At 39.2% G+C, this 25,092-nt stretch overlaps 1 protein-coding gene across 14 annotated transcripts in view; it reads right to left on the minus strand.

Moving 5' to 3' along the window:
• Window positions 1-25,092, minus strand: part of GRM1 (glutamate metabotropic receptor 1) — a 374,689-nt gene that overhangs the window by 256,651 nt on the left and 92,946 nt on the right. For all 14 annotated transcript variants that reach the window (XM_070256560.1, XM_070256554.1, XM_070256558.1 and 11 more), the window contains exon 3: window positions 5,263-5,512. In XM_070256560.1, the coding sequence (XP_070112661.1) occupies window positions 5,263-5,512 (250 nt within the window). The remainder of the gene's footprint in view (window positions 1-5,262; window positions 5,513-25,092) is intronic.

Below are 25,092 nucleotides of genomic sequence, written 5' to 3' on the forward strand. Positions count from 1 at the left end.
AATAAGGGATAGGCATTTGAAATGTAAAGACCATATACTTATAATTTCATTGGCTGGATAAAGTAGGGAGAGGAGACAAAATGGAAGGTTATCAACCTTATTATCTTTATTGGATGTTTATTTTGTACAGTGGAGAATTTTATCTTTAGGAAAGCAGAGGTCCCCACAAGGGAGCTACCATTGACACTCAGCTATGGTTTAACAGGCACTTAGGCCTTTTGTGATTAGACAAATACAACAACCTGAGAGGGAGGGAAATATTGGTTCTAATTTTGCAGATGAATTCTAGAAGTAGAGGCTGATTGAATAACATCAACTCTTACCACAGCAGGTAAAACCTACTGATCCTGGAGTATGAAAGGGAAATCAAGACGACACAATGAAGCCACTTGCTCTCTCCATGACCTTCCAAGTTTCCGGCATAGTTATTGAATATTTATCACATCAAAACACTGTACTAGGCATGATGGGGAAATAAACAAGTATATAAAACCTGGCTCCTATCGTTGAGGAGATTACAAGTCGATATTTACATATCTATATGATGTTATGGTATAGTAGTAAACTTGAATCTTGTCACCACCATTTATTAAATTTAGGAATTTGGGGTAATTGTTTAACTTTATCTTTCAAATCAATCTTTCAAGGTTGTTATTAGGACTGGAGATATCATATATTAATAGCCTAGTACATACCAAACCCTCAATAAACGATAACTTTTATTATGTGTTCATACACATAAACTATGCTCACCTTCACTTTCTTAAAATAAAATATAGAATTAGAACAAGTCCATCAGTCTACTCTTAGAATTTTAATGATTATAACTTAGGATTTCACAGAAATATCACCCGCTTATTCCAAATTGGCTTCTACATAAGTAGAGTTCCATAGATACAGACTGGTGTGCAAATGGAGAATGATATTGTGGAGTCTTATGTTAAGATAAAAAATGATTTTCTTAAGGGGCCAGCCCGGTGGCGCAGCGGTTAAGTGCACATGTTGCGCTTCCGTGGCCTGGGGTTCGCCAGTTTGGACCCCGGGTGAGGACATGGCACCGCTTGGCATGCAATGCTGTGGTAGGCATCCCACATATAAAGTAGAGAAGGATGGGCATGGATGTTAGCTCAGGGCCAGTCTTCTTCAGCAAAAAGAGGAGGACTGGCAGCAGTTAACTCAGGGCTAATCTTCCTCAAAATAATAATAATAATAATTTTCTTGAAAAGAATGGCCCCTTTATTGAATTATCATATAAAACATCTGATACTAGGAGAGAAATAAAAAGGATTCAAAGAGAGAAAAATTAGAAATGCGAAACAATTTTCTCATGGAAATACTTCAGCTGATTTTCCCAAAGAAAGTGAATGTAAATAATGAAATAGGTCTCCAGAAGAGAGAGTAAACTGAAAGGAACTGAGCATAATGCTGATATCTCTTAAACAAAACAACCATCATTTGACATGCAATGTAACTTGGTGATTAAGAACATGGATTCTGAAGTCAAATTGCCTGGGTTCAAATCCCACCTCTGGCACTGTAGCATTTTTTGACAAGTTCTTTATTTGTCTATACATCAAAATGGAATGACATTAGTACCTACCTCATCATATTGTTATAATAATTAACTGAGTTATTGTATACAAAGTGCTTAGAACAATGCCTGGCATATAGTAAATCCTAAATAAATGTTATCATCATCATCATCACTATCATCATTAAAATTATAATTCCAGACATGGTGAGCACAATTCTGAGAAGCATCGCAAAAGAGGCAATTTCACAGAGCTGAGAAGAAAGGATTCTTTTGACTGTGGTTAGTTAACTTATTTGGTGAGAATTCTATGCCAATTTGTCCAAAGGCAAAGGTTTGATTTTCCTGTGGGTCTCTTGGCTACATTCCATCACCATAGATTAAGACACTGACCAGCTGTATTCAATGAATTTTCCTGGTTTTAACAAGATGACCGGTGAGAAAATGTAAATTAGTTAATCCAAATTCATGAATAACTTTAGAAAACATGACTCTATAAATACATTCCTATTGATCATAGCTTAGTCATATAGTCTTAATATATTATAAATTCTAGGATTGGAAAAATATTTAAAGATGATCTGGAGCCAAGTCATTAATTTTTGCAGGAAAAAAATAGACTCAGAGACCAAACAATGATAAACAAGATCACATGATTACTTCAAGGCAAAGCTAGAACTCTTAGCCCATGTTTTGTTTTGTTTTGTTTTTCCATTACCCTACATTCATTAAATATAGAATTTCTTTTATTATCTCTGAGAACTTCCTACTTAAAAATTCTATTTCTGTCATTATAGTTTATTATTCCATTATGAAGAACTCAGTCCCAGTAACAGAATGTGAGACTTTGAAGGCCCTGTTGGAAAGGCCTTAGAAGGCCATTTTTGTCAGAAAAATTTGAAGCCAATTTTAAGTATTGAGTGTGTAAGGTAAGGAGTGACATTACCTGACAAACTTTTAAAAGATCTCTTTGCCTTTATAATAGATGGTGGGGAGGAGCAAGGATCAATTAGGAGGTTATTGCAATAACCCAAGTGAGAGATGATTGTGGCTTGGGCCAGGATAACAGCAATGAGAATGGCAATAGGTTCTCAAAGTCTGGATATGTTTCGATGGCAGCACCAATAACATTTCCTTCTACGTTGGATGTGAAGTATGAGAGAAAACGAGAAGTCACAGAGGCAAGGGAATATAAATCTTCATTCAGGAAGTTCTAATTTTTTTTAACTAAATCTTTCTCTGCAATCTACAGCATGACTTATTTATCATCACCTCTATGAAAAGAGGTCCATCTAAATGCCCTCTTGTGAATCTGGCAGCAGCCAGAATCATACCAAGTACTGTGAAACTAAACAATGCCTCCTGACCTCAAAGGAGTTTATCATTTGGTAGATGAAACTCCCTTTAAACAAGAGGGAGATATATTTGACAGCATTACAAATATAAAATATGTGAATATAAGAAACTTGATGTTAAACTAGAACCCTTCTGGACAAGTCTGCTGAAATGAGGGAACCAAGCCCACCAAAGGTCCACTTGGGGTAGAATTCATCCTACAGGAAGAGGGACAACCAAGATCTGATGGGCAGGCTAATTCTAGGCATGGTGTAGTGTTACTACTTGGCTTTGTCTCATGCTCGGCTCCCTATGGACTCTCATCTCTCCCAGGGAAGGGAGAGAGCTGTGAACAAAGAACGAAAAAAGGCTGTGTTCCCAAAATCCTCTAAGATATGAGAGTAAAAGCCAATACTACTCTGATAGAAACTCAGAGAATGTAGCCCAGAAAAGCAAAGAAGCACCAAGTGTAGCATAGCTTTGGCATCTCAAGGGCTCCATTCATCATTGGAAGTAACCATTGGTACAGGGTGCAATGTCCTTAGAAGCTCATGTGTTCATTGTGATGATAGTTCCCTGGGTCATGTCAGTGGAACCCAGCAGAGGTGAGAAAGAGAGGAATAAAACAGGCAGATATCACCTGTAGCTGACCTCTTCTCGAGCAATCACATGTGAGACAGAAATACTTGTATGAGCTCAGCTGCATTATTAGCAGGTAAGCAAGAGCCAGGGACATAATTTCACATGACCATCCTTGTCCAGCTTTTAAGTTATGATGATGAAATGAGTTCTTTACACTCCAGGTATTCACTGCAGCATTTGTATAATTATAATTCATAATTAGACAGTCTGTATACCCCTAAAACTCACATATTTGCCACATCTGTTCAAGATCTCCAGAATCCAGGTAGAGAGTTTCTTCAGGGATATTAAAAAGAATAAATTCTGCAAAACAGACTATTGCTGTTTTGAAGATGGTAAACTTGAGAATATTTTTAAACAAGCACCCTTCATGAAAGCAGTCATTTTACAAAATCAAGTAAAGGACTGAGTATCTGTAGGCCATCTGTCCTGGTGCATAGATTAAGAACCTTCTTACGTATAACACTTCAACCATGCTACTCACATCCTTTTCACTCACAGAGGAAATAATACTCCTCTTTAAATACTCCTTCTTAAAAGACTTGCTTTCTTAAGTGACTCCACAAAACTCCATCATGCTGAAGAAGCCAAAATGACACTTCACGGCAGTGTGCCAATTGTACCTAAATTCAATAGTTTTCTTAATCTTGAATTACACTTTGACCTTGACTCTATACTTCCTTATGTCTAGAGAGTATTTCTTTGTTTCGTTATTCATTCAGTTGTATTTCTATCCTACTTTCTTCTCAAAAGTCTTTGAAGTGTCCTGTGCCTTTAGTTCCAGAAGATGGTGAGATTAGTCTTACTACTATTGTAGTCATTCCCACAAGAGCAATGACAGAAAGGAAAGGTTCAGTGAGGATGTCCACACTCCTACTACTCAGTGTCCTAGAAAAGAGGGTCAGTGGTTGAGGCATTTCAACAAGTGAGATACAATTGTACTCGAGCCAGTAGAGGAGATTGGAGGAGAAAAAGGGATCTGGAAGATGAGTGTGACAGAATCGGACACCAGTGGAGGCTTTCATCCAAGTAAACTCAGTAAGTTCCTTGGAAAAATGTAACAGTTCCTTTATACAATATCAGAAGATGGTAAATTAAACAAGATACTTATTAGGTCAAAAACCCTATGAAAAATACAATGATATGGAAAATCTATTCCCACACAAGTACATATGATCTGGAAAGAAGAGCAGAGATTTTGGAACCCACCACTTGCAGTTCCATAAATCACGTGCTGAAAGCCTGACGATTAGCCATCCCATAAGTCTAAGAGATTATCAAGTTCCAAAGAGCGGCAGCATATTTTCGTTTGTGTTGAGCCAGCCCTTTAAATTTCAAATCTTAATATATATTTCCATCTTCACTGCTGCCCTCCATCCACCAATACCCCGTTAAGATTTCTATGCTTAAGAAGTATGAGACAAGCATTTGTGTGGTTGGGGGTTGGGGTAGTTGGAAGGGATGGGAAGCAAATGAAAAATGTAATTCTCCAGGACGAAACATTCCAGCGACAATTTCTCACCTTTTTCTGAAATAGTCTCCTCATCTTGTCATTGACTGCTCTGCTCTTCTCTATCAAAACAAATGACAATAGCCCCTCTCTCAAAGAGATCCAGAATTAATGTTCAGCCCAGCAGAGCACATCTCACCCCCTTCGGAGTCAGGAAGTCCAGTTTTGTGAGAGCAAGCATGTGTGTGTGTGTGTCTGTGTGTGTATGATGGGGAAGGAGACAGAGAGAGAGAGAGAGATTTACCTTCCGATGAGTGAGAACTCGCCCACCACGCCAAGGCGCCTCATGGCGCTCAGGAGGCCTCGGACGGTCATGCCTTCACAGAAGCAGACCACCACTCTGGCCTTGGGAAGCCGCTCTCGGAGCTTGCGCAGGAGTCGGTCAAAGCTCTTCTCCCCAGCATTGCTGTAGATTTTGTCTGAATGGGCGATGCAGAGGCCTTCCTGGGCAGCCAGCTCTTTGAAAGCATCCATTCCGCTCTCCCCATAATTCCCTGTCCAGAAACAATCAGCAGATGTTCAAGACAACCTGGCAGCAGCAGCACTTAACACAATGGAATAAGGACACATTAGTCACAGGGAATGGAGAGGACAGACTTGCCAAATAATTTGTAAGTAGGGACTGAAGGAAATTCTGGATGGATTAGAGAGAGTCATCAGATGATCAAATCTGTGATAATAATGAGAAACTAACTAGGGCGCCCACAGTGAAACAAGTTTTGAGAAATGAAGGACTGCTGCCCTATTTACAAGCGTGATTAATAATGGCTGTCCCAGGTTTTAGCAATGTGGGAGAGATCAGCATACTGGGGTAGGAGGTCAACCAGCACAATGAGAAGGCCAGGTCATTTGAGGGCTTGCTTCAGCGGGCTGCCTGGTTAAGATGCAGAAGCTGATGGTGATGGCAAGCCCTGCAACACTTCCATCAACAGTGAGTGAGCAAAGCAGATGGAACACCTGGCCAGGCCAGGATAAGCAAACAAAGAACAGCTACAGGGCTTAGTGAAATCCACTAACCTCTGATGAAGTAATGGGATTATGGGAGATTTGGCCTTATCTTTTGATTTTTATTATAATATCATTCTTATAGTAAAATACGCTTTAAAAAATAAGAACTCATAGAAATCAGTGAACTAAATCACATATCCCGTTGTGCCAGTTCCCCACCTCTCTGCTTCACTGATGACGTTAGCCCCCACTTCAGTGCTGTCTATACCACTACTCCTTTCCCTGAGTTTGGGGATTTTGATACCCATGTAGATGATCCAATATCACCTTCGCAGTTTCTCAACCCCCTCCATCCAATGATATTCCTGTCACCCACCTACATCCATGGTCACACTTTTGACCTTGTTATCACAAATGTTTCTAATAACTCTGAATGTGGATGTCAAACATTTCAGTCTCCGTTTATCCTCTCGTACTTTTCAAGCTTGTAAATTCTTTTACCCCCACTCCAGCATTTCTTCAACCTCACAAAAAACTCAAATCCATTCACCTCCCTATTTTTCTTTCCAACCTCCCTCTCATTTGCCTCTTAGCCCAGCTTAGCTCTCGCAGCCTATCCTCATAGTCACTCCCTTGCAAATCCTTTAACTCCCTTGTGTTTTTCTGACAAAATTCTAATGCTAGTTGAAACCAACTATTCACCTGTTCCATGTCCACCCCTGAGCACCTAAGCATGGCTGGAAAAAACTCACTACCTTGATGACTGATTTTATTGAAAATTCATGAGCATACATACCAAAAGGAGAACTCGATAATGCAAGGAAATTATACTACTTCTCCCATGTAAATGAATTTTCCAAGTCTCTAACATGATTATCCTTGCTCTTCTCGCCTCAAATCTCCAAACTACTGACCCCACCTCTGAACACCATCTCAGCTTGGATCTTCATTTCATATTTCAATCAGAACACAGAAAAGAACCAGACAAAAACTAATTCAGCCACACATCACAACGTCTATGAAGCTTTCTTCACTGATACTCATTTTCTCTAACATCCATCCAGTTGCAAATTTGAAGTGTTTCTGCTTCAGGATAGAGCCAATTCCTGCTCATGAATACTAGGTTCCATCACTTTTTGTCTATTCAAGGACATGCTCCTGCAATTGTCCCCTCCTTTTATAAAATCAATTTCGCTCTTCTAATGATGTCAATAAAAAAAATCCTTGGATTCTTTGTCCCACTTGAGTTCCTACCTCATTCACTCCTCCCTCCTGTTCACAGCAATAATAGCTGCCTAGGTTAACGTGTTTGCTTCACCATCTTCCATTTTCTCCTTTTTCATTCATTCTCATAACCTTAGAATCTTCTCTTGACAAGGTCACCAATGATTTCCCTGTTGCCATATTTCATGATGTCTTCTGTGTCTTCGTCTTTGTCAACCACTCATCTGCATTCAACACTTGGCCACACCCTCCTTGAAACATTTGATCCTCTCAGTTTCTGTGACACAATGCTCTCATGGTATCCTCACCATTGACTAACTAGTCCTCAATGTATTTGCTAGACTTTCTTTCCATGCTCAACCTCTAAATATTGTCATGCCAGGCCCCAGTCCTGGGAAACTTTCTCTTCATCCATACTCCCACTCTAGGTACATTCATTCAGTCATATTCCTTCAAACACCATTTGAATATCATGATTGAATCCCAAATACAGATCTTCAGACTGGACTGCCCTTTGGAGCAAAAGATTAGAATGTTCAATTGCCTACCTGACATATCCACTTATAGACAGTTCAAGCTTAATATATCTGAAATAGAATTTTTCCCCCTCTACCTTGCAAATAGGCTCATTCCCGACACCTCCTATTAGGAAATAATACCATTACACACCAAGTTGCTCAATAACAAGATTTAGGAACTGTTTTGGTTTCTACCTTTCTCTCATATTTCCAGATCCATTCCTGTAGATTCTATTTCTAAAATGCTCCTAAACCAATCTCTTTCCTCTGTTTCCATCTCTGCCACCCTAAGCCAAGTGTCTTAGGTCAGGTTCCCTAAAAACGCCTGAGATAGAGATTCTTGTTCAAGCTATTTATTGAGGAGAGGAGCAAGAGAATCAGGGAAGGACAGGAGAGGAATGCTAAGCAGGAATGTCATCTCGGCTAGAGATTAGCTTCAGTCTGACTCCCCAAAGGAACTGCTAGAGCACAAATTGTACCACAGAGTTGGCCCCACCTTTAGACAAGGGGACCCGCTCATCAATCAGTCATTGGCCAAGATCTGTGAGAGGGGAGAGGCTGTGTAGTCTCCCAGGAAGGGGTCAGCTAGAATTTATGAATGCCTTCTTTCAGAGGAGCTTGGTGATTGATGCACAAGCCAGGTATACAGCATCTGAGCAGGCCACTGACAGCATCTTCTACCCCAAGTAACTATCAGTTCTTGCCTAGACAACTGCCCTAGCCTCCTCATTGGTCTCCTTGCTTCCAGTCTTGTTCCCAATGATTCATTCCACACCTAGCAAACAGAGTGATCTGTTAAGGTATGAATCAGATTATATCACTCCTCTGCAGAAAGCTCCAGTTGTTTCCCAACATACTTGGAATGACACCAAGACTCCTTCCCCTGAACTACCAGGCTGTACATGGGCTGAGCCTTCCAATTTCTCCAAACCCATCTCTGCCCACTTCTCCTCCCTCACCTTCTCCAGCCCCATCACCTTATTTCTCCCCCTGGAATACCCTGAACTCACTCATGCCTCTGGATCAGCTGTTTCCATCACCTGAAAAGATGCTCTTCTACAGATGTTCTGTCAATCTTGTCTTAATATAAATATCAGCTCCTCCAAAAAGTCTTTCGTGATCAGTTAGTTTGAAAGACCCTCCCAGTAAATCTTGACCAAGTCCTTTGAATTTATCTTAGTACATATACCTGATATTTTTTCTTGTTTGTTTTTCTCTTCCTCCTAGAATCTGAGCTCCATGAGAACACCTGTTTATGATTTGTTCAATGATGTACCCTTAGTACTTCTAATCGTTCTAGACACTAAATGCACAGTAAAAGTGCATTTGTTATAACAGCCCAACAGAGAAAGGGTCAAAGTTTATAAATAAGCAATTTAAACAAAATAAGTAAAAGTGGGTAACAAGCATGTGAAAAAATCACGGAATTTCATTAATTATCAAGAGCATGCAATTAAAACCAGATACTGTTACTGTTTTTTCATATATTAGGTTGCCAGAATTTCAAAGATGAATAATATTCAGTGTTGGCAAGATACAAATAAATTCACATTTGGTGAAAGCAGTTCAAACTTTTGGTGGACAACTTGGCAGTGTTTTTCAAAATGTTTCAAGATAAATATCACATAAATACAGCAATAGTTAAGTCAAAATAATTTTAAAAGAATGATATTATTCAAAAAAGGACTGAGGACTTAAATCTCAACATCTATACAATTTCCATGGACACTGTAATGAAACCTAAGAGGATTTTCCTATATTTTTGAAAGAAAGCTTTCTTGTTTCTTTTTTCATAAGATTGAATTATCAATTAATGTATTTGTCTTTTAATTTAACCAGCTTTAATGGCCTAATCCTTGTCCAGTTAAGCCCAAATGGAATAATTAACAAGTCACAAAATCCTCAGCTCCATGGACTGTGGAAACGCATCATGGATCAGACAAGAGGGATCGACTGACTATAAGGGAGAAAACTGCAGCTGGCAAGTGAATGCTCACCTGTCTGCAGAAGAGGGTATGAGGAAGGAAGTCAGATGCTGCCTTCTCACAACTAATGCAGATTCGGGAATCTACAAGGTGCATAGACATCACCAGCCAACTCTCTCAGCAAAAGGCACTGCCAATCTGTCAGAAAATGGTCTTGCAAGGGGAATAACTTTACTGCTGAGGAACCCACTCTTGGACTTCAATCACAGAAAACTATTTTATTCCTTTATCAAAATGCATGCAGATTAAATGAACAAGAATGTTCTTCTCATTCAAATAAGAAAAGCCTTATTTTTTAAATCTAGTAAAAGCCTTAGACATATTCTGTCCAAACTCTTCAGGTTATAGACAAGGAAATTGAGGCACAGAGAGGAGAAATGGCTCTCCAATGGGCATGAAGCTTGTTTGCATTAAAACTGAAGCAACTCTACATGACTTGACTCTTGTGTTACTCCTTATTTCTCTTAATAGCAAAAAGCAATTAAATGTGTATGTTTTCATAACCCAAATTAATGTCTTCACAGATCAAATGGTTTCATGAAATATTTGTCCCAACTTCTTTATTCGTATTTTCTTGTTCAAATAGCAATTCTTCGTTATACAAATTGATAGAGAGCTGAGAGTCATGTGTTGGATCATGTTTAAACTGCCCATTTCTCTCACAATGCATAAAAGACCCCTAAATGGTATATAAATTTCCATGAGGGTAGCTCTCAACAAAGGAAGAACAACAATAATAACTTGTATTTTTATAAATCTTTATACTTTAAAACTTGCATTCATAAACATTATCTTATTTGACTCTTGCAACAGCCCTGTTGCACTCATTATACTGATAATAGTACTAGACACAAAGGACATAGAAAGTGAGGAGAAAACAGTCTCCAGGAAGCTAAAAATCATCTGATTGTCATTTAGTAGCAACAGAACTAATGACATGACAAGGGTGAGTATAAGTATCTAATAGAGGTGCTATGTGTTAGGAATCAGGAAAAGCTCCCTAAAAGAAAAGTGCCACTTGTTAGCAAGGATGTGTAGAAGAAGGAACTCTTGTGCACTCTTGGTGGGAACACAAATTGGGATAGCCATTGTGGAAAACAGTATGCAGTTCTTCAAAAATTTAAAAATAGAATTAACATATGATCCAGCAATCCCACTACTGGGTATGTATTCGAAGGAGTTAAAATTGGTATCTCAAAGAGATATCTTCACTCCCATATTTATTGCACGGTTATTCACAATAGCCAACATATGAAAACAACCTGGTGTCCATTGACTGATGAATGGATAAAGAAAATATGGTATATGTATATGTATGTATGTATACACACACACACACACAGTGGAATATTAGCTATAAAAAAGGAAATCCCACCATGTGCAACAACATGGATGAACCTGGAAAACATTATACTAAGTGAAATGTCAGGCATAGAAGGACAAGCACTATATGATCTTACTTATGTGTGGAACCTCAAAAAGTCAAACTCAAAGAACCAGAATGTAGAATGGTGGTTACCAGAGGTTGAGGAGTGAGAAAAATGGGGAGAAGTCGGTCAAAGGGTACAAACTTTCAGTTATAAGATGAGTAAGCTCTGGGGATCTAATATACAGCACAGTGACTTTATAGTTAACGATACATATTATTATACATAATAATATATAGTTAAAATACATATATAATATACTTGAAATTTGCTAAGAATAGATCTTAAATGTTCTCACCACAAAACAAAAAAGGTAACTGTGTGAGGTAATGGATGCAAATCAACTTGACTGTGATAATCATTTTACAACGTATATGTATATCAAACTGTCATGTTGTACACCTTAAATATATACACTTTCATTTGTCAATTATACCTCAATAAAGCTAGCAGGAAAAAAGAAACCTTCTTTATCCTGGGTCTTAAAATATAAACAGATTTTCCACAGATAGAAATAAAACTAGAAGATGTGTACTCTTTGCCTGTCCCAGACTGAAAATAAAATGCTCAGCCCAGGGCTCGGCCTCTGGCTCCCCTCTCCTTTCCGTCCTGCCGCTCAGGCCTCCTCTTGCCTTTCCTGGTATTGAAGAATTTATTTAGATACTTCTCTGTGCAGCCCTGGAAGGAGCTGTGAATATATAAACAAGGGATTTTTAATAAAACTCTGAAAAAATAAAAGGGCCATGTAATTGTAAACACTCAGACCTGGTAGAGAGCCACATATTCCTACTCAATTAGCAAATAGTGTACTGAGCTCTCAACTTGAAGAAATTCCCTTTGGCTGTGCGCTTAAAGAGTCATCAAAAAATATTGAACATTGACTCCGCCTTCAATTTGATGACTATTTACTATGTGTCTGGTGCTGTGCTAAATATCTGAGCATCTCATTTATTCAGCACAACAACTCCATATAAAAGTTATAATTCCTTTCTTACTGATGAGAACATGGAAGCCTAGGAGGTTAAGTAACTTACCCAATGTCATACAGTGGTGGATCTAGGATTTAACATCTAACTCAGAAGTTCTTGCTCATAACCACTATTTTATACTGCCACTCACATGGACTTATAATACAGCTGTGAAGGCAAGCGCAAGCACACAAAAGCCAGCAAAAATAATAAGCTGTATATGCTACATGGAAAATAAAAAATACCGTAACACTACATTTCAGAATAAGAGAGCAGGCATGATCAGAGAACACCTCTTGGGAAAAGTAGGAATGAAATTGGGCCTTGAAGAATTTAAGCAAGTGATTGGCATTCAAGGTGAATGGGAATGAATGAGAATCCACAAAAGGTATTTTAGAGGCAATGAGTAGAGAAGTCCCACTGGAGCAGAAGGTTCATGGTTTATAGAATGACACTCTATACAGCCAATCTCTGGTGAAGCATCTGGCATACCACAAGACTGCAACATGGAAATGTGCTATATGCTGCTGTGTTGTAGCAGATTTTATAACAGACTTTATCACTGCTACGATGTTGCCTAAAACCTAGAAAGTAAGAAAGAAAGGGAAGAGCGGCATCCGACAAAACCCATAAAATGTAAAATTAGAATATGTTGAAAAATCTTAATTTCTATCTTATGTGACAAAAAGATTTATAGAAAGTAAATCAAGATATTCTATAAAACCTAGCTTCTAAACAGAACTTATGGGAAGGTTTATGAGAGAGAACATGAGGTTTACAAAGAAATCCGAATTGTTTGAATAGTTATATTCAATCAAATGTCATATTATAATTATCTGAACATAATAGAAGTAGACATTATTGTCTACACAAGGACAAAATTTAAAAAGATACTAGAAGTTGGGGTAAAAATAGAACTATCTCAGGAGAGAAAAATCAATGGCTACAACTCTGAATTTTCTAAGCTGCATATGATTTTGAAGAAGTTAGATCTGATTATTATCCAACCAGATCAACAGACATTCATTCATAAAAGATTGATTTGTAGTGATTTGATAGCTAAGTTTCATTGATTAAGCAAGCAATGAAATAAAATTGTCTTGGATTTTGTAATCATCTTGATGAACTGTCATCATGGCAAAAAGTAGGCGCTACAGACTAGTCTTTATATTGTTTTTTATTCTACTTTTAAAATATTGAGGACATATTTAAGAAACAATCTGAGCTCCATTTGGTGACTAAAATAACATTTAGCCATAATGTTAGACCAAGTCCAAATGCTATTATTACATCTTCATAAATTATCCTCTTCAAAAACAGCATTCAACATAGCTCATCCCTACATATTTATGCATCAGTTGTATGAGGGGAAACATTCATATAGGGAAAATATGTAGATATTTCTTCACTTTCCTTAAAGAAAAAATGTTTTCCCTTTGAAAGGTCCACTAGTCTATGCTCTAGACTGCCTTAAGCCCTACCTTATTTCATGCTTGCATTCCTTGCTTGGTTTTCTGTTGTAATCTTAGGCTCCCCTGACGATGAAATCCCTTGGATCATGGACCAGTCCCTGTCCACAGTGCTGAAAACTCGTCATTCTGCCTCTTGGGACATCTTGGACAAATAGGATAATATCTCATTTTTAAAAGAATTATGATGAAGAAAGTTGATTTCACAGCACCTTATGGAAACCTACTGCAATATTCAACAATCATCACTATCAGAAAATCCTTCTTTTTGACGTTTATTCCTTACAATGAAATCTTAATCCATTTCCTCTTCATTCTCAGTAGAGATACATATTAGCTGGTTTGAATTTTTTTTTTTTTGGAAGTCACAATTCAACTTTATCTTCTCCCAAAGAAACAAAACAACCTATTACTTTAACCTTTCCTGACAAGCTTTTAATTCGTTTGGTTCTCCCACTTAACACCTAGAAAATGTTTTGGCTCGCCTGCCTCCATCCACACACCTGCTGTCAGCATTATGATTCTGGTCAGTTAGAGGTGAGTGAGTCATCATTAAGTGAATTTGTGTGCAAGGTCAGTGAAGGAACTAGCTCACACAGGGCAATCATAGAACAAAAGGGAATTATTTTTACCAGCAATTTCCCAACCTCACTTCTAACTCTGCCAATTTGGGCAGGTATAGTTGTAGCGTCAAAGTGGATGAAAAGAATTTACCAAAAAGTGACTGTCATCTCTATACAATAGGATCGAGACCAAGTGATTTTTGTCCTTTTGCCTCATCATGTTTTCAGGTATGCCTTAAAGCCGAGCCTAGGAGGCAGATCAACCTGGTTTGAATACCAGATCCTGAATATGGAGATAGATAGCCTTTAAGTGTTTTCTTTAAGTTTTGGTTTCCTCTTTTGCAAAATGGGGAACATAACAGGCTTTTCAAAGACTTGTCATGATCATTAAAAGATATGTGTTAATAAATACAAAGTTCCCGGAACATAGAAAAAATTCAGGGAACGGTACCTGCTTTCACTTCCCATGTCTCTCTAAAGTTGTAGAATCTAAAATTAGACACAAGGCTTTAGCACTGACCCAAGAGCTTCAGATTCCTTTATTGCCATGTTCCTATTTATAAAACCCAAGCTCGTGATTGTTTCTTTAACTGCAGTGCTTTGCTCTCCACTCATGGTCACCTTGTTCCCAGATTGTCCCTAGATTATTTTTTCTGTCACATTTGCACGCAGCAATTTCTTCTCTATTTTATTTTTGGACTTTTGGTGTCTATGCAATGCACTCTAAAGTCTGTGTTTGTCTACAGTGAGCCTCTGTCACTAAGTCTTCTCTAAGTTTCAGCCATAAATGCCTCATGGAATTCATTTTAAAGCTTTATGCAATAACCCAGCTTGTTGTTTCTCTAACTAAAATTCTTTATGATATGGAGAAAGAAGTTAAGAGAAGGCAAAATGTAAGTCGTGTAAAAATACAAAAGCAGATCATAATTCTTGCAGAAAAGCAGCATTTTTCCATTTCCATCTTCACATGGAGGAAACAGGCTTACAGAAGCAGCCCCATCACATCTGTCCACTATCCCTGCCTACGTGGTATTTAAAATACAATCAAAACTGAGAAGGTTGTATCTAGCAACAAGTACTCCAAAACACACAGACCACACACAAGGACACACACACACACACACACTAAAACTATGTGTACTTTTTAATAATACCCAGTGTTGGCAAGAGTTCATGGAAATGAGCACTCTCATATACTACTAATGGTAGTATAAACTGTTCCCATATTTTTGGTGTAAAATTTGTAGTATCAATGCTTTAAATTGCATTCATGTTTTTTGACTCAGAAATTTAGTTCTCAGAAAATAATTTCATTGTTCACTAAGTTCCGGTTACAACAATCATCACATCACATAATTTAAAAATATAACAGAAACAGAAACAACAACAACTTTACTCTACAATAAAGGACTGGTTAAATAATTATTATGTATTTATATAATGAATACATGAAACCATTTTCAAGGATGATGTAAAATTGTATTCAATGTCATAGAAAATATTTATTCCATATTGTTAAGTACAAAAAGGTTAAAAATGAGCAAAATATAAAGCCAATTTTTTGTTGTATATTTATGCATTTACATATATATAGAAAGTTTGAAGAATATGCATGAAAACATTAACAGTGGTTTTCTTTAGATAGTAGAATTAAATATAATTGTTTTTATATTTTTATTATCTTTGTTTTCTAATTTATCTATAGTAATCATGCATTATTTTCTTATAAAAAGATTTGAAATAAAAATAAATGGTACGGTTTTCATCTGACTATCATGCCAAACATAGCTATTATGAGGCATTTGGGAAATTTTTCCAGAAGGGAAATGAACCTCTCATAATGACTATGTAACAATTTTTCTTCCTAAAGGAAATAAGAAATATTGATACTGTAGTGACTGTCCTTGAGCAAAGTTGACCATAGGCCATGTGCTATTTTCTTTGATATCTACATACTTGGATTGACAGAGCACGTGCAGTATAGACAGATTTCCTGCTTGAAATCCTGAAATCTGATATGAGTCCTCCTAATATATTAATGGAGCAATTAGTTCTCCTCTTTTTTTTTTTCCTGTAAGGCTCAATGAGATTTAGTGTGGGAGATGTAAATTTCATCAGCTACTGAGCTTCTGCCCTAAGAAAAGATGAAAAAGCCTCAGAACGCCCTCTCTGTTTGCTGTAAATTTCCTACAGGGGCAGGCTATAGGCATGGTCATCTTTTCTCCGTGACAAGGAGGCACTTTAAATTGAGGCTAGGATGATTGGCCCGTTGAAGTCGCTTCCCTTTGAGCAAAGGGCTAGAAGCAGTGTGAATAATGTCTAAATATCATTTGGGCATTATTTCTAATAGGGAAAGAAGATGAACAAAATCTACTTAACTAATTTCTGTGTCTTGGTGTCCTGAACATTCTGCCTCATTAAAGTGAAAAGAAATCAAAGTATAACTTGGTCCAGGGAGGGTAGGCAACACTCACGTTGCCAGATCCTAAAGCAGTGGTATAATATGAAAATACATGAAGATCTTGTTGTATCTTAATTGTCTTATTTTAACTTCACCACAACCTTATTGCCTCATTTTGCCATAATTATCTCGATTTACAAAAGAAACTGAGGCCTAAAGAAGTAAAGTAACTTAGCCCAAAATAATCAGATCTGAGACTTGAACTCAGACGGGTCTCACTCTGACTCTGATGGCCCTTAACTACTTAGCTCCAGCATATTTATGTTTCAACTCTAGCAGTTTCCTGTGTATTATCCATTCCCCCATCCTTCCCTACTAAAAGCCCAATTTTGTTTGGGGTGACTGTTCATAGCCTAAAGTACCTCCTTTCTCAGTCTCCCTTGAAGCTAGAGATACGGAAGTGACCCAGGTCCAGACAGTGAAATATAAGCAGAAGTTGCCAGGTGAGGCTTCTGGGAAATTTTTGAAAAGGTCAGGCAGCAGGCATGCCCCTCATTTCTTTACACCCGTACGTGGACCTGAGCCTGGAGCTGCAGCAGCCATGTTGTAACAATGAGGAGTCAAATGTGAGGATGAAGTCTGCACATGACAGCTGGAGGAGCAGAGGACAGAACAGCCCAGATGCCTGGAAGCATCATGAGGCTTCATTCTAGCCCTGCACTGCCTTCCCCTGGATGTCTTCTTGCAGGAGAAAGACCATCCCTGTCTGCTGAGCCACCATTAGGATAGTTTTCCGCCATTTGCAGATGAACACATTCTTGATCCTTTATATGACATTTCACTATAAAAAAAATTCCAAGATGACAGCCAGAAGTCTTGATGGTCCCTAACTAGCTGTGATCTTGAGGTGTTTACCATTCTGTCTTCTCTGTTCAAGCTCGAAATATGGGCTTCATACTAGGAGATCTTTAAGTTTGTTATAGCTTGAGCATTTGGTAATTCTAGAACAATATGAATCAGCACTCTTTCATAATCTAGAGCTTCATGTCAAAACATATTTCATATTCTCAGTACTCAGAGTAAGCATCTGCTTAGCAAAATTTTTTTCAACAGCTTTTTCTTTCCCCAATCTGATTCTTTTACAAGTGTATTACTGTAGAGAAGGAGAAAGCATTTGTTGTGTAACCATTTAGAATTTATCTTGCCTGTGGGTTTATTTTTGCCAATACTCACTTTTAGATATACAGTCACTGGAAGGCAGGGAACAAGACACTGCCTGGCAGAAACAGGCAGCACGTGAGAAAACAAGTCCACTTACAGAACCAGCTCATTAGGTGAACTCGAAGTACTAGAAAGGCACACTGTCCAGCATCACTGGACTGACATGCAGCAGGAGCCAGCTGTTCCCTTACCCCTCCAAGTAGCTACTTTTAGCCACTTTTGCTCAGTGAAATAAACTCAACCCTTTTACCAAGCTCTTGGCCTCCTCCTATTCAACCCCACTTTTTACATCTTTTGCATCATCAGTAAAAAAAGCCACTTAAACTAGTCAAAATAGATTTTACTTTGGGTCAAAAGGAAATTAGCCCACGAGGAAAGATTGTCTTTAGCTCAAAGGACATGAGAGCCTCTTGCAGCAAATGAGAATTAACAGGCCCTTTGGGACCTCTGAAACCTAACCAGGCCTTCGTTCTGCCTCGGTCTAACCATAACCATGCGCGAGCTCCTGGACCACCCTGCGTTCCAGTTTCTGTAAGTGTAAAGTGAAGGGGTTGCACTGGATAATATCCGAGGTGTCTCATTATGGGACTGGAAGGCTAGCCCTGGTTTTTCTGCATCACGGTGGGAAAGGTTTATTTCACAGCACTTTGCATTACAGAGCCTTAGTTTGACCTGCCTTTCACCTGGATTCAGGTTAGGTAGAGGAGTTTTCCAATGGCTTTGCCAATACTCTTGGGATAATATCATATGTTATGGGAGAGGTAGCACTGTAGCATGGTGAAAAGTAGGCACTCCAGAACCAGAGAGCCCTGGGCTCAAATTCTGACTCTCCCACTTATTAGCTGCGGGACTTTTAGAAAGTCAGTTAACCTCTCTGTGCTTTGGTTCATCCGTAAAATGGAAATAATAATAGTAAACACCTCTTAGAGTTGTTTTAAGAATTAAAGGATTTAATATATGTAAATATTACCGTATTGTAAGTACTGTATGAGAGTTTGATGTTACAGTCATGTGCCACATAACGATGTTTCAGTCAATGACAGACTGTATGCACAACAGTGGTCCCATAAGATGAGTACCATATGGCCTAGGTGTGTAGTAGGCTGTACCATCTAGGTTTGTGTAAGTACACTCTGTGATGTTTGCACAAGGACAAAGGCACCTAATGATGCATTTCTCAGAACGTATCCCATCACTAAGCAAGGCACGCCTGTGTTTATTTAGGTAACATTTCTTAAGGTCTATGTGCTAGGCACCAGAAAAGCCATTTGCATCCATTATGTCCTTTTCTCCTCAGAAACCCACAACATGCCATTTCTCATATGATGAACTGAGGCTTGGGAACGTTGCCTGTATTCACACACACAGTAATGGGAGAGAAGGGAACTCGGCTCTGGCAGTCAAAGGCCAGAGCCCACAGTCTTACTTGACATGCTGTAGGGAGAACAGACACATGAGCGCAAGCCTGTAGGGAAAAGTCAGACAGGTCAGGGAGACTGCAAGGAGGGGTGACAGACTGTGTCTATGTGTGAGGATGAGCAAGGCAGAGTCAAGGAAGTGCCAACTAAGAACAACCAAGTAAATGTCACTGGGCATTTTATCTGTTCTTCAGATAGAGTGTTTAGAATAAGGCTTACGTATGATGCTATTAAAAGTACTGGCAAAGGCCCCTCGAGCCTAAGATGCCTCCCTCACCAGTACCTGAAATTATGCCATTAGCAAGACGTGACTTTTCTCTTTCTACTGAAAATAAAAATGCTCCTGCGAGAGGTAACCCATTAAAGTCCTGATATCCTAATCTGATTTGGTTTAGCAGCTCTTTCTGAAAGCAGTGGGCAGCTGGAGAAATCGTGATGCCATGGAGATGCAGGGCTGCAAAGCTGAGAAGTGTGTGGAGGCCGAGTTTGTCAACTCCGTAACATGCTGGATCCCGGGTACTTTCCCACGGTTATCTTTGGATCATCTTCAAACACCCTCCGAGGTGAAGAGTTCTTCGCATCTACAATCTAAAATCTTCACAGTGCATTTTGACAAGAGGACTACTGAGAGGAAACTGAATGGGCATTTAATGAGATCATAAAGAACACGGTACATTTAATGAGAATGGTAGAGTTAAAATATATATAAATAAAATATAAAGGAAGAATTCACGAAGAATCTGAGTGGAAGTCATTCACTGTACTTTCCCTTCATCTATATGCGGTAGCTGTTTCCTTATCAATATGCATTAATACAATATATAATTTAATTAATAGCTCAAAAATGAGAATGTGTCACAGTCCAGTTTCCCATTTTGGTATTAAATTGTCATTTTTTTTTACCAATAGAGACTGAGAAAAGAGACTTTATTTCCGAGAAGCCCAATATTGGGAATCAAGCATTTTAAATAAGCTTGGGCTGTGACATGGCAGTGCAGAGTGAGTCCTTTGTAGGATTAGATTTCCTCTGAGCTTCCTTCCAATTCTAAGAGCTTCACGTTGATGAACCACACAGGAACTGCTGATTAAGCTCTTCCAATGACACTTTGCCAAGCTCCATGACTGCCAAACCACAGCCTTCCAGTATCTCTGACTCATTACAGACAAAGGGGAGCAGAAGCGTAGAATCAAATAGGCAGCTCTCTAGGCTCCAGTTTTCCCGCCATCGCGATGGAACAGAGACAGATAAGTGTTCCATCCTATGAATGAACGTGATCTCTTTGTTGTTCAGTATCTTCCAGCACACGTGTGCCAGGAAGAGCTAGGCCCCTGGGGGCAAATGAATGAGTGGAAGACAGTCCATGCACTAGATAAACTCAGACTTCTGGAAGAGTCAGACATGCAAAGGAATGGTTGCAGATGATGCTAAACTGCCGGCCAGAAGAGAGTGTCTATACCCAGTTGGGAAGGACAGGAAAGACTTCCCCAAGACTTTCAAGGAAAGAAAATCTATACCAAGCTTTAAAGAAGCTAGGTCTTTTCATTCTGAAGGATCAGAAAGTAAGGACGTTAAAACTATATTTTACACATATGTCTGTTCCCTGGACCCATTCTAAGATAGGAGTAATTATAGTTCTTTGCAGTTAAAAATTAAAATCAGGGACCAGCCCAGTGGCCCAGCGGTTAAGTTCGCACGTTCCGCTTCTCGGGGGTTCACCAGTTAGGATCCTGGGTGCGGACATGGCATCGCTTGGCACGCAATGCTGTGGTAGGCATCCTACATATAAAGTAGAGGAAGATGGGCACGGATGTTAGCTCAGGGCCAGGCTTCCTCAGCAAAAAAGAGGAGGACTGGCAGTAGTTAGCTCAGGGCTAATCTTCCTCAAAAAAAAATTAAAATCAAGTAAGAGGAGAGGAATAAACAATAAAATTAATGACAATTCTGAATACACACACATACATACACAGACACATTACATGCACATATCTGTGTGTTCTGTGATACATGACCAAAGCTGTCTTTAATAGAGGCTGCTGGTCTAGGGGTTAAGATCTGATGCTCACTGCCTCAGCCTGGGTTCAATTCCAGGTTAGGGAACCACACCAGCCAGAGTCACACTACCCATCTGTCACTGTCATGCTCTCTTGGCAGTGTATTGCTGTGATGCTGAGAGCTATGCCATCAGTATTTCAAATACCAGCAGGGTCGCCCATGGTTGATAGGTTTCAGTGGAGCTTCCAGACTAAGACAGACTAGGAAGGAGGACCTGGCCACCACTTCTGAAAAAAATTGGCCATGAAATCCTATGAATAGCAGCAGAGCATTTGTCTGATAGAGCACTGGAAGGTGAGAGGATGGCGCAAAAAGACCAGGCAGGTTCTGCTCTGCTGTGCACAGGGTCACTAGGAGTCAGAATCTACTGGACAACACTAACAACAAACATCAATGAAAGTTAACTTAGATATATTTTATATGTCCATTAAAAATGAAACCATTTTATTTCCTTACTCTTTCTCACCTATAACCTATCAGTTCCTTAATGTAAGTTGAATCTACCCACCACCATTACCTTAATCCAAGTCTTCATTGTCTCTCTCCTCAGCTCCTGTAACAGCCTTTCTGTATGGCCTCCTCGCATCCACTCTTATTCGACTCCAATCCATTCTCAAGCCAGAAGTTATGGTTATCTTAAACACAACGTGATCAATTCATTTACTGGCTCAGATCTCTTTAGTGGTTTCCCCTCACACTTAGGGTGGAATTTAAAAGTCACATGATCCTGCGTGACCTCCAGCCTCCCTGCTGTGCCAGCCTCACTTCTTGCCACTTCCATGGCCACACTGGACTCCTTTCCGTTTTCAAACATGGAAAGTTCTTTCCTTGTTTGAAGACTTCACCCATTTCCCTCACTCTTCCTTTCCAGACTTACTTCTATTCATCATGTGGGTTTCTGCCTCTCAGTTCTGTCTCTTACTCATGGAAGTCTCCCCTAACCGTTTTATATAAAGTGGCGCCCATCTTGGCTCCATCACCACGCTCTGTTTATTCCCTTCATAGCACTTATGGTGAGATGTGGATAAATATGTAATCATATATCTATTAGTGTGACTCTTTCCTTAATACCTACTGCTTATACCCCACTAGTGTGTGCACTTAGAGAAGATAGGAGCCATCTATGTTGCCATCACCTTTGTCCAGTGCATTGTCTGGGCAATGTTTCAACTAGGTAACTTGTGGGATGACTCACGAGTAATTATTGACCAATTCAGGCAGCAAATATATGATCAGCCTGCCTGATAAACTCTTTATCCCATTGGAAAGTGATTATATTGGATTTCAAGCATCAGAGGAATTCAGGAGGCACCAATCACTGTCCTTTTATAGCCTGTGTAAGGGGAAGTGTGTACTTTCTGCATTTCACCTAAAAATGTTAATTATATATAATATTTTATATCTAATATTAAACTTGGGTAATCTTAGAGATTATCTTGTCATGACCTTCATTTTACAAGTGGGGTCCAAAAAACTGAAGAAGTCTGCCCAAGGTCTCAAAGGAAGTTTGTGGCAGTACCACACGGGAACCTAGGACTCCTCATTTCGGGGACACTACCCTCTCTACCACATAGCCACATAAAGCAGAATTCTAGGTTACCATTCAGAATTCCACACGCACGAAAAAGACAAATATAGCAGGAGAAAATCAGTCTTAAAATCTACTTTAAGATTTAATGTTCTGGGACAGTGGGGAAAAATTCATTCTCAGCCACTGCTCGAAGAAATTATCAATGAAATGTATGTCATTGTCTCAGTTCTCAAGACTTAATTGATTAAATAGGCACTTAGAGGAGCAGACAGTGTTTAACTTTCCTAACTCTGGAAACATTATATAATGTCTTAATAGAGTTATATTATAGGAGTTAACTTTCTTCCAGGGAGAAACAGTAGGCCTTGGGGGAAACAGAGCTCACTAGGATCTTCCTAGTTCTCTCATCAGGTTCTAGGAAAGTGGCAAGTACCTACCTAAGAGTGTCATGGTGAGAAATTAAGTGAGGTAATATAGGTATGTAAATCACTTAGCACTTGGTGCCTGTTAAGTACTCAATAAACGTGTGCTATTATTATCCGTGTGGCAGAATGTATTTTCCAAAGATGGTGACACTGTGATCCCATCTCATGTGTTCTTCTTACAATGTGAATTATCACTGCTTCACTGAGAAATGGAGCCTCAATGTGTGTTCTATCCTCTTGAAGTGAGAAAAGTCATTCTGAATGACTTCTGGAGCTGTCATAGATAGATGTGATGACTTCTGAAGCTAAGTCATAGATGTGAGGCAGCTTTATCTGGTCATCTAGGGATACTGGCCCTTGGAAACCAACTACCATCCCATGAGGAAGCCAAGCAGCCATGTGGAGAGGCCATGCGTAGGTGTTCCAGCCACAGCCAGAGGTCCCAGCAGACAGCCAGCATCAACCGCCAGACAGGTGAGTGAATGAGGTTGCCGATCATTCCAGCCCCCAGCCTCTGAGTTCCCTGCAGCTGTTGCCAAGAAGAACAGACAAGCTGTCCTCACAGAACCCTGCCCAACTGCAGATCAATGAAAAAAACCTAACAATTTTGTTATTTTAAGCCACTAAATTTCAGAAGACTGAATCTTGCCCCAGATCACACAGCTGTTAAAAGGTAGAAATTGAACTCAGGTGCAGATTTTCTGATTCCAAGTCGCATTCTCCTCCCACAATCTAAAATTTGGAAAGCTGTCTTACTCAAAACTGTCCTGAGCATATGCCTGACTCACCGTGACGGTGTAGATCAGTCCAGTCCCATCTCTGATCCTTTGAACCCAGATGGTCCTCCCACTCCCCACTCCTCGGGGGACACACTAGCCACAGGCAACAGCTCCTGCATCCACTGCTATTGCCTTTCTGATTACTTTCTTGGCTCCTGAGACGGGACTTTCTGTTTCTGCTTCTGATCTTCTCCTCATCTGGCTACCAGCGTAGACTGCCTTTGTGACTTCTGAAGCTAGATTAATGATGCACCAATAACATGTCACCCATGAGGACTTCACCCGAAGTTTCAGATCCACAGGAGCTCCTCTGTTAGTCCTGGCTTGCAGAAGCTTCAGTACAGCACCTAATTCTTCCCCCCATTTCTCTCCATGAAAATAGTGACTATAAATCCACATTCAGTAATGTAATGTTGTGAAATGTAACTGTGCTTCTCAGCTGAAAACTAATGTTAACTCCTGAGCCAAGGAAACTTTAATATGAAGCTAATGAGGCTTTGAGCTTTGGGGCTGCTCACTTACACAGGCTCCTTCCAAGACTCTGGGAGGGGTGGTAGCAATGCACTTATGGACATATTTTTTTTATTAAATTTGCCAAATGCAATACAACTTTTTATTCTTTTTCTTAAAGAAAGCCCCTCAAATCAGACCCAAGAACCTTGAATGTGCCCCTATTCCAGAGAGTCACTTGGTCGAAATGGATCACACACTGCAGCTGTTAATTTCTATTTCTACAGGAGTGATTATTGCATTAAATTGAAATCTGAAAACAGTTTGGTAGCGGCAAACTTGAAACAGTCTATTTGGCATCAGTTTAAAATTTTCTTCAATAGTAGATTTTTTTGGAGCTTCTCAAATTAAGAAATAAAATTAGGGTTTCAATAACCAGACACACAGGGGAATTTTTCCCTCTTCCCTAAGGATTACAAATTAAAAGGATATGATACAACTAATGAGACATTTAGAAGAATACTCAAGGGTTTTGAAACTCTTCTGTAATAGATCAGTTTGAGATGAGATTATTTAGTTCCAGAGAATATTCTGATGCCCTGCTGCAGGCATTTTAGAAAATGAGCTTGACTCCAGTTTGAAATGATAAAATTGATAATTTTTTTAGAGGTTAAACTACAAAGACAGTATGTTA

This window comes from Equus caballus, chromosome 31, assembly GCF_041296265.1.
Source record: "Equus caballus isolate H_3958 breed thoroughbred chromosome 31, TB-T2T, whole genome shotgun sequence".
In the NCBI taxonomy this organism is placed as follows: domain Eukaryota; kingdom Metazoa; phylum Chordata; class Mammalia; order Perissodactyla; family Equidae; genus Equus; species Equus caballus.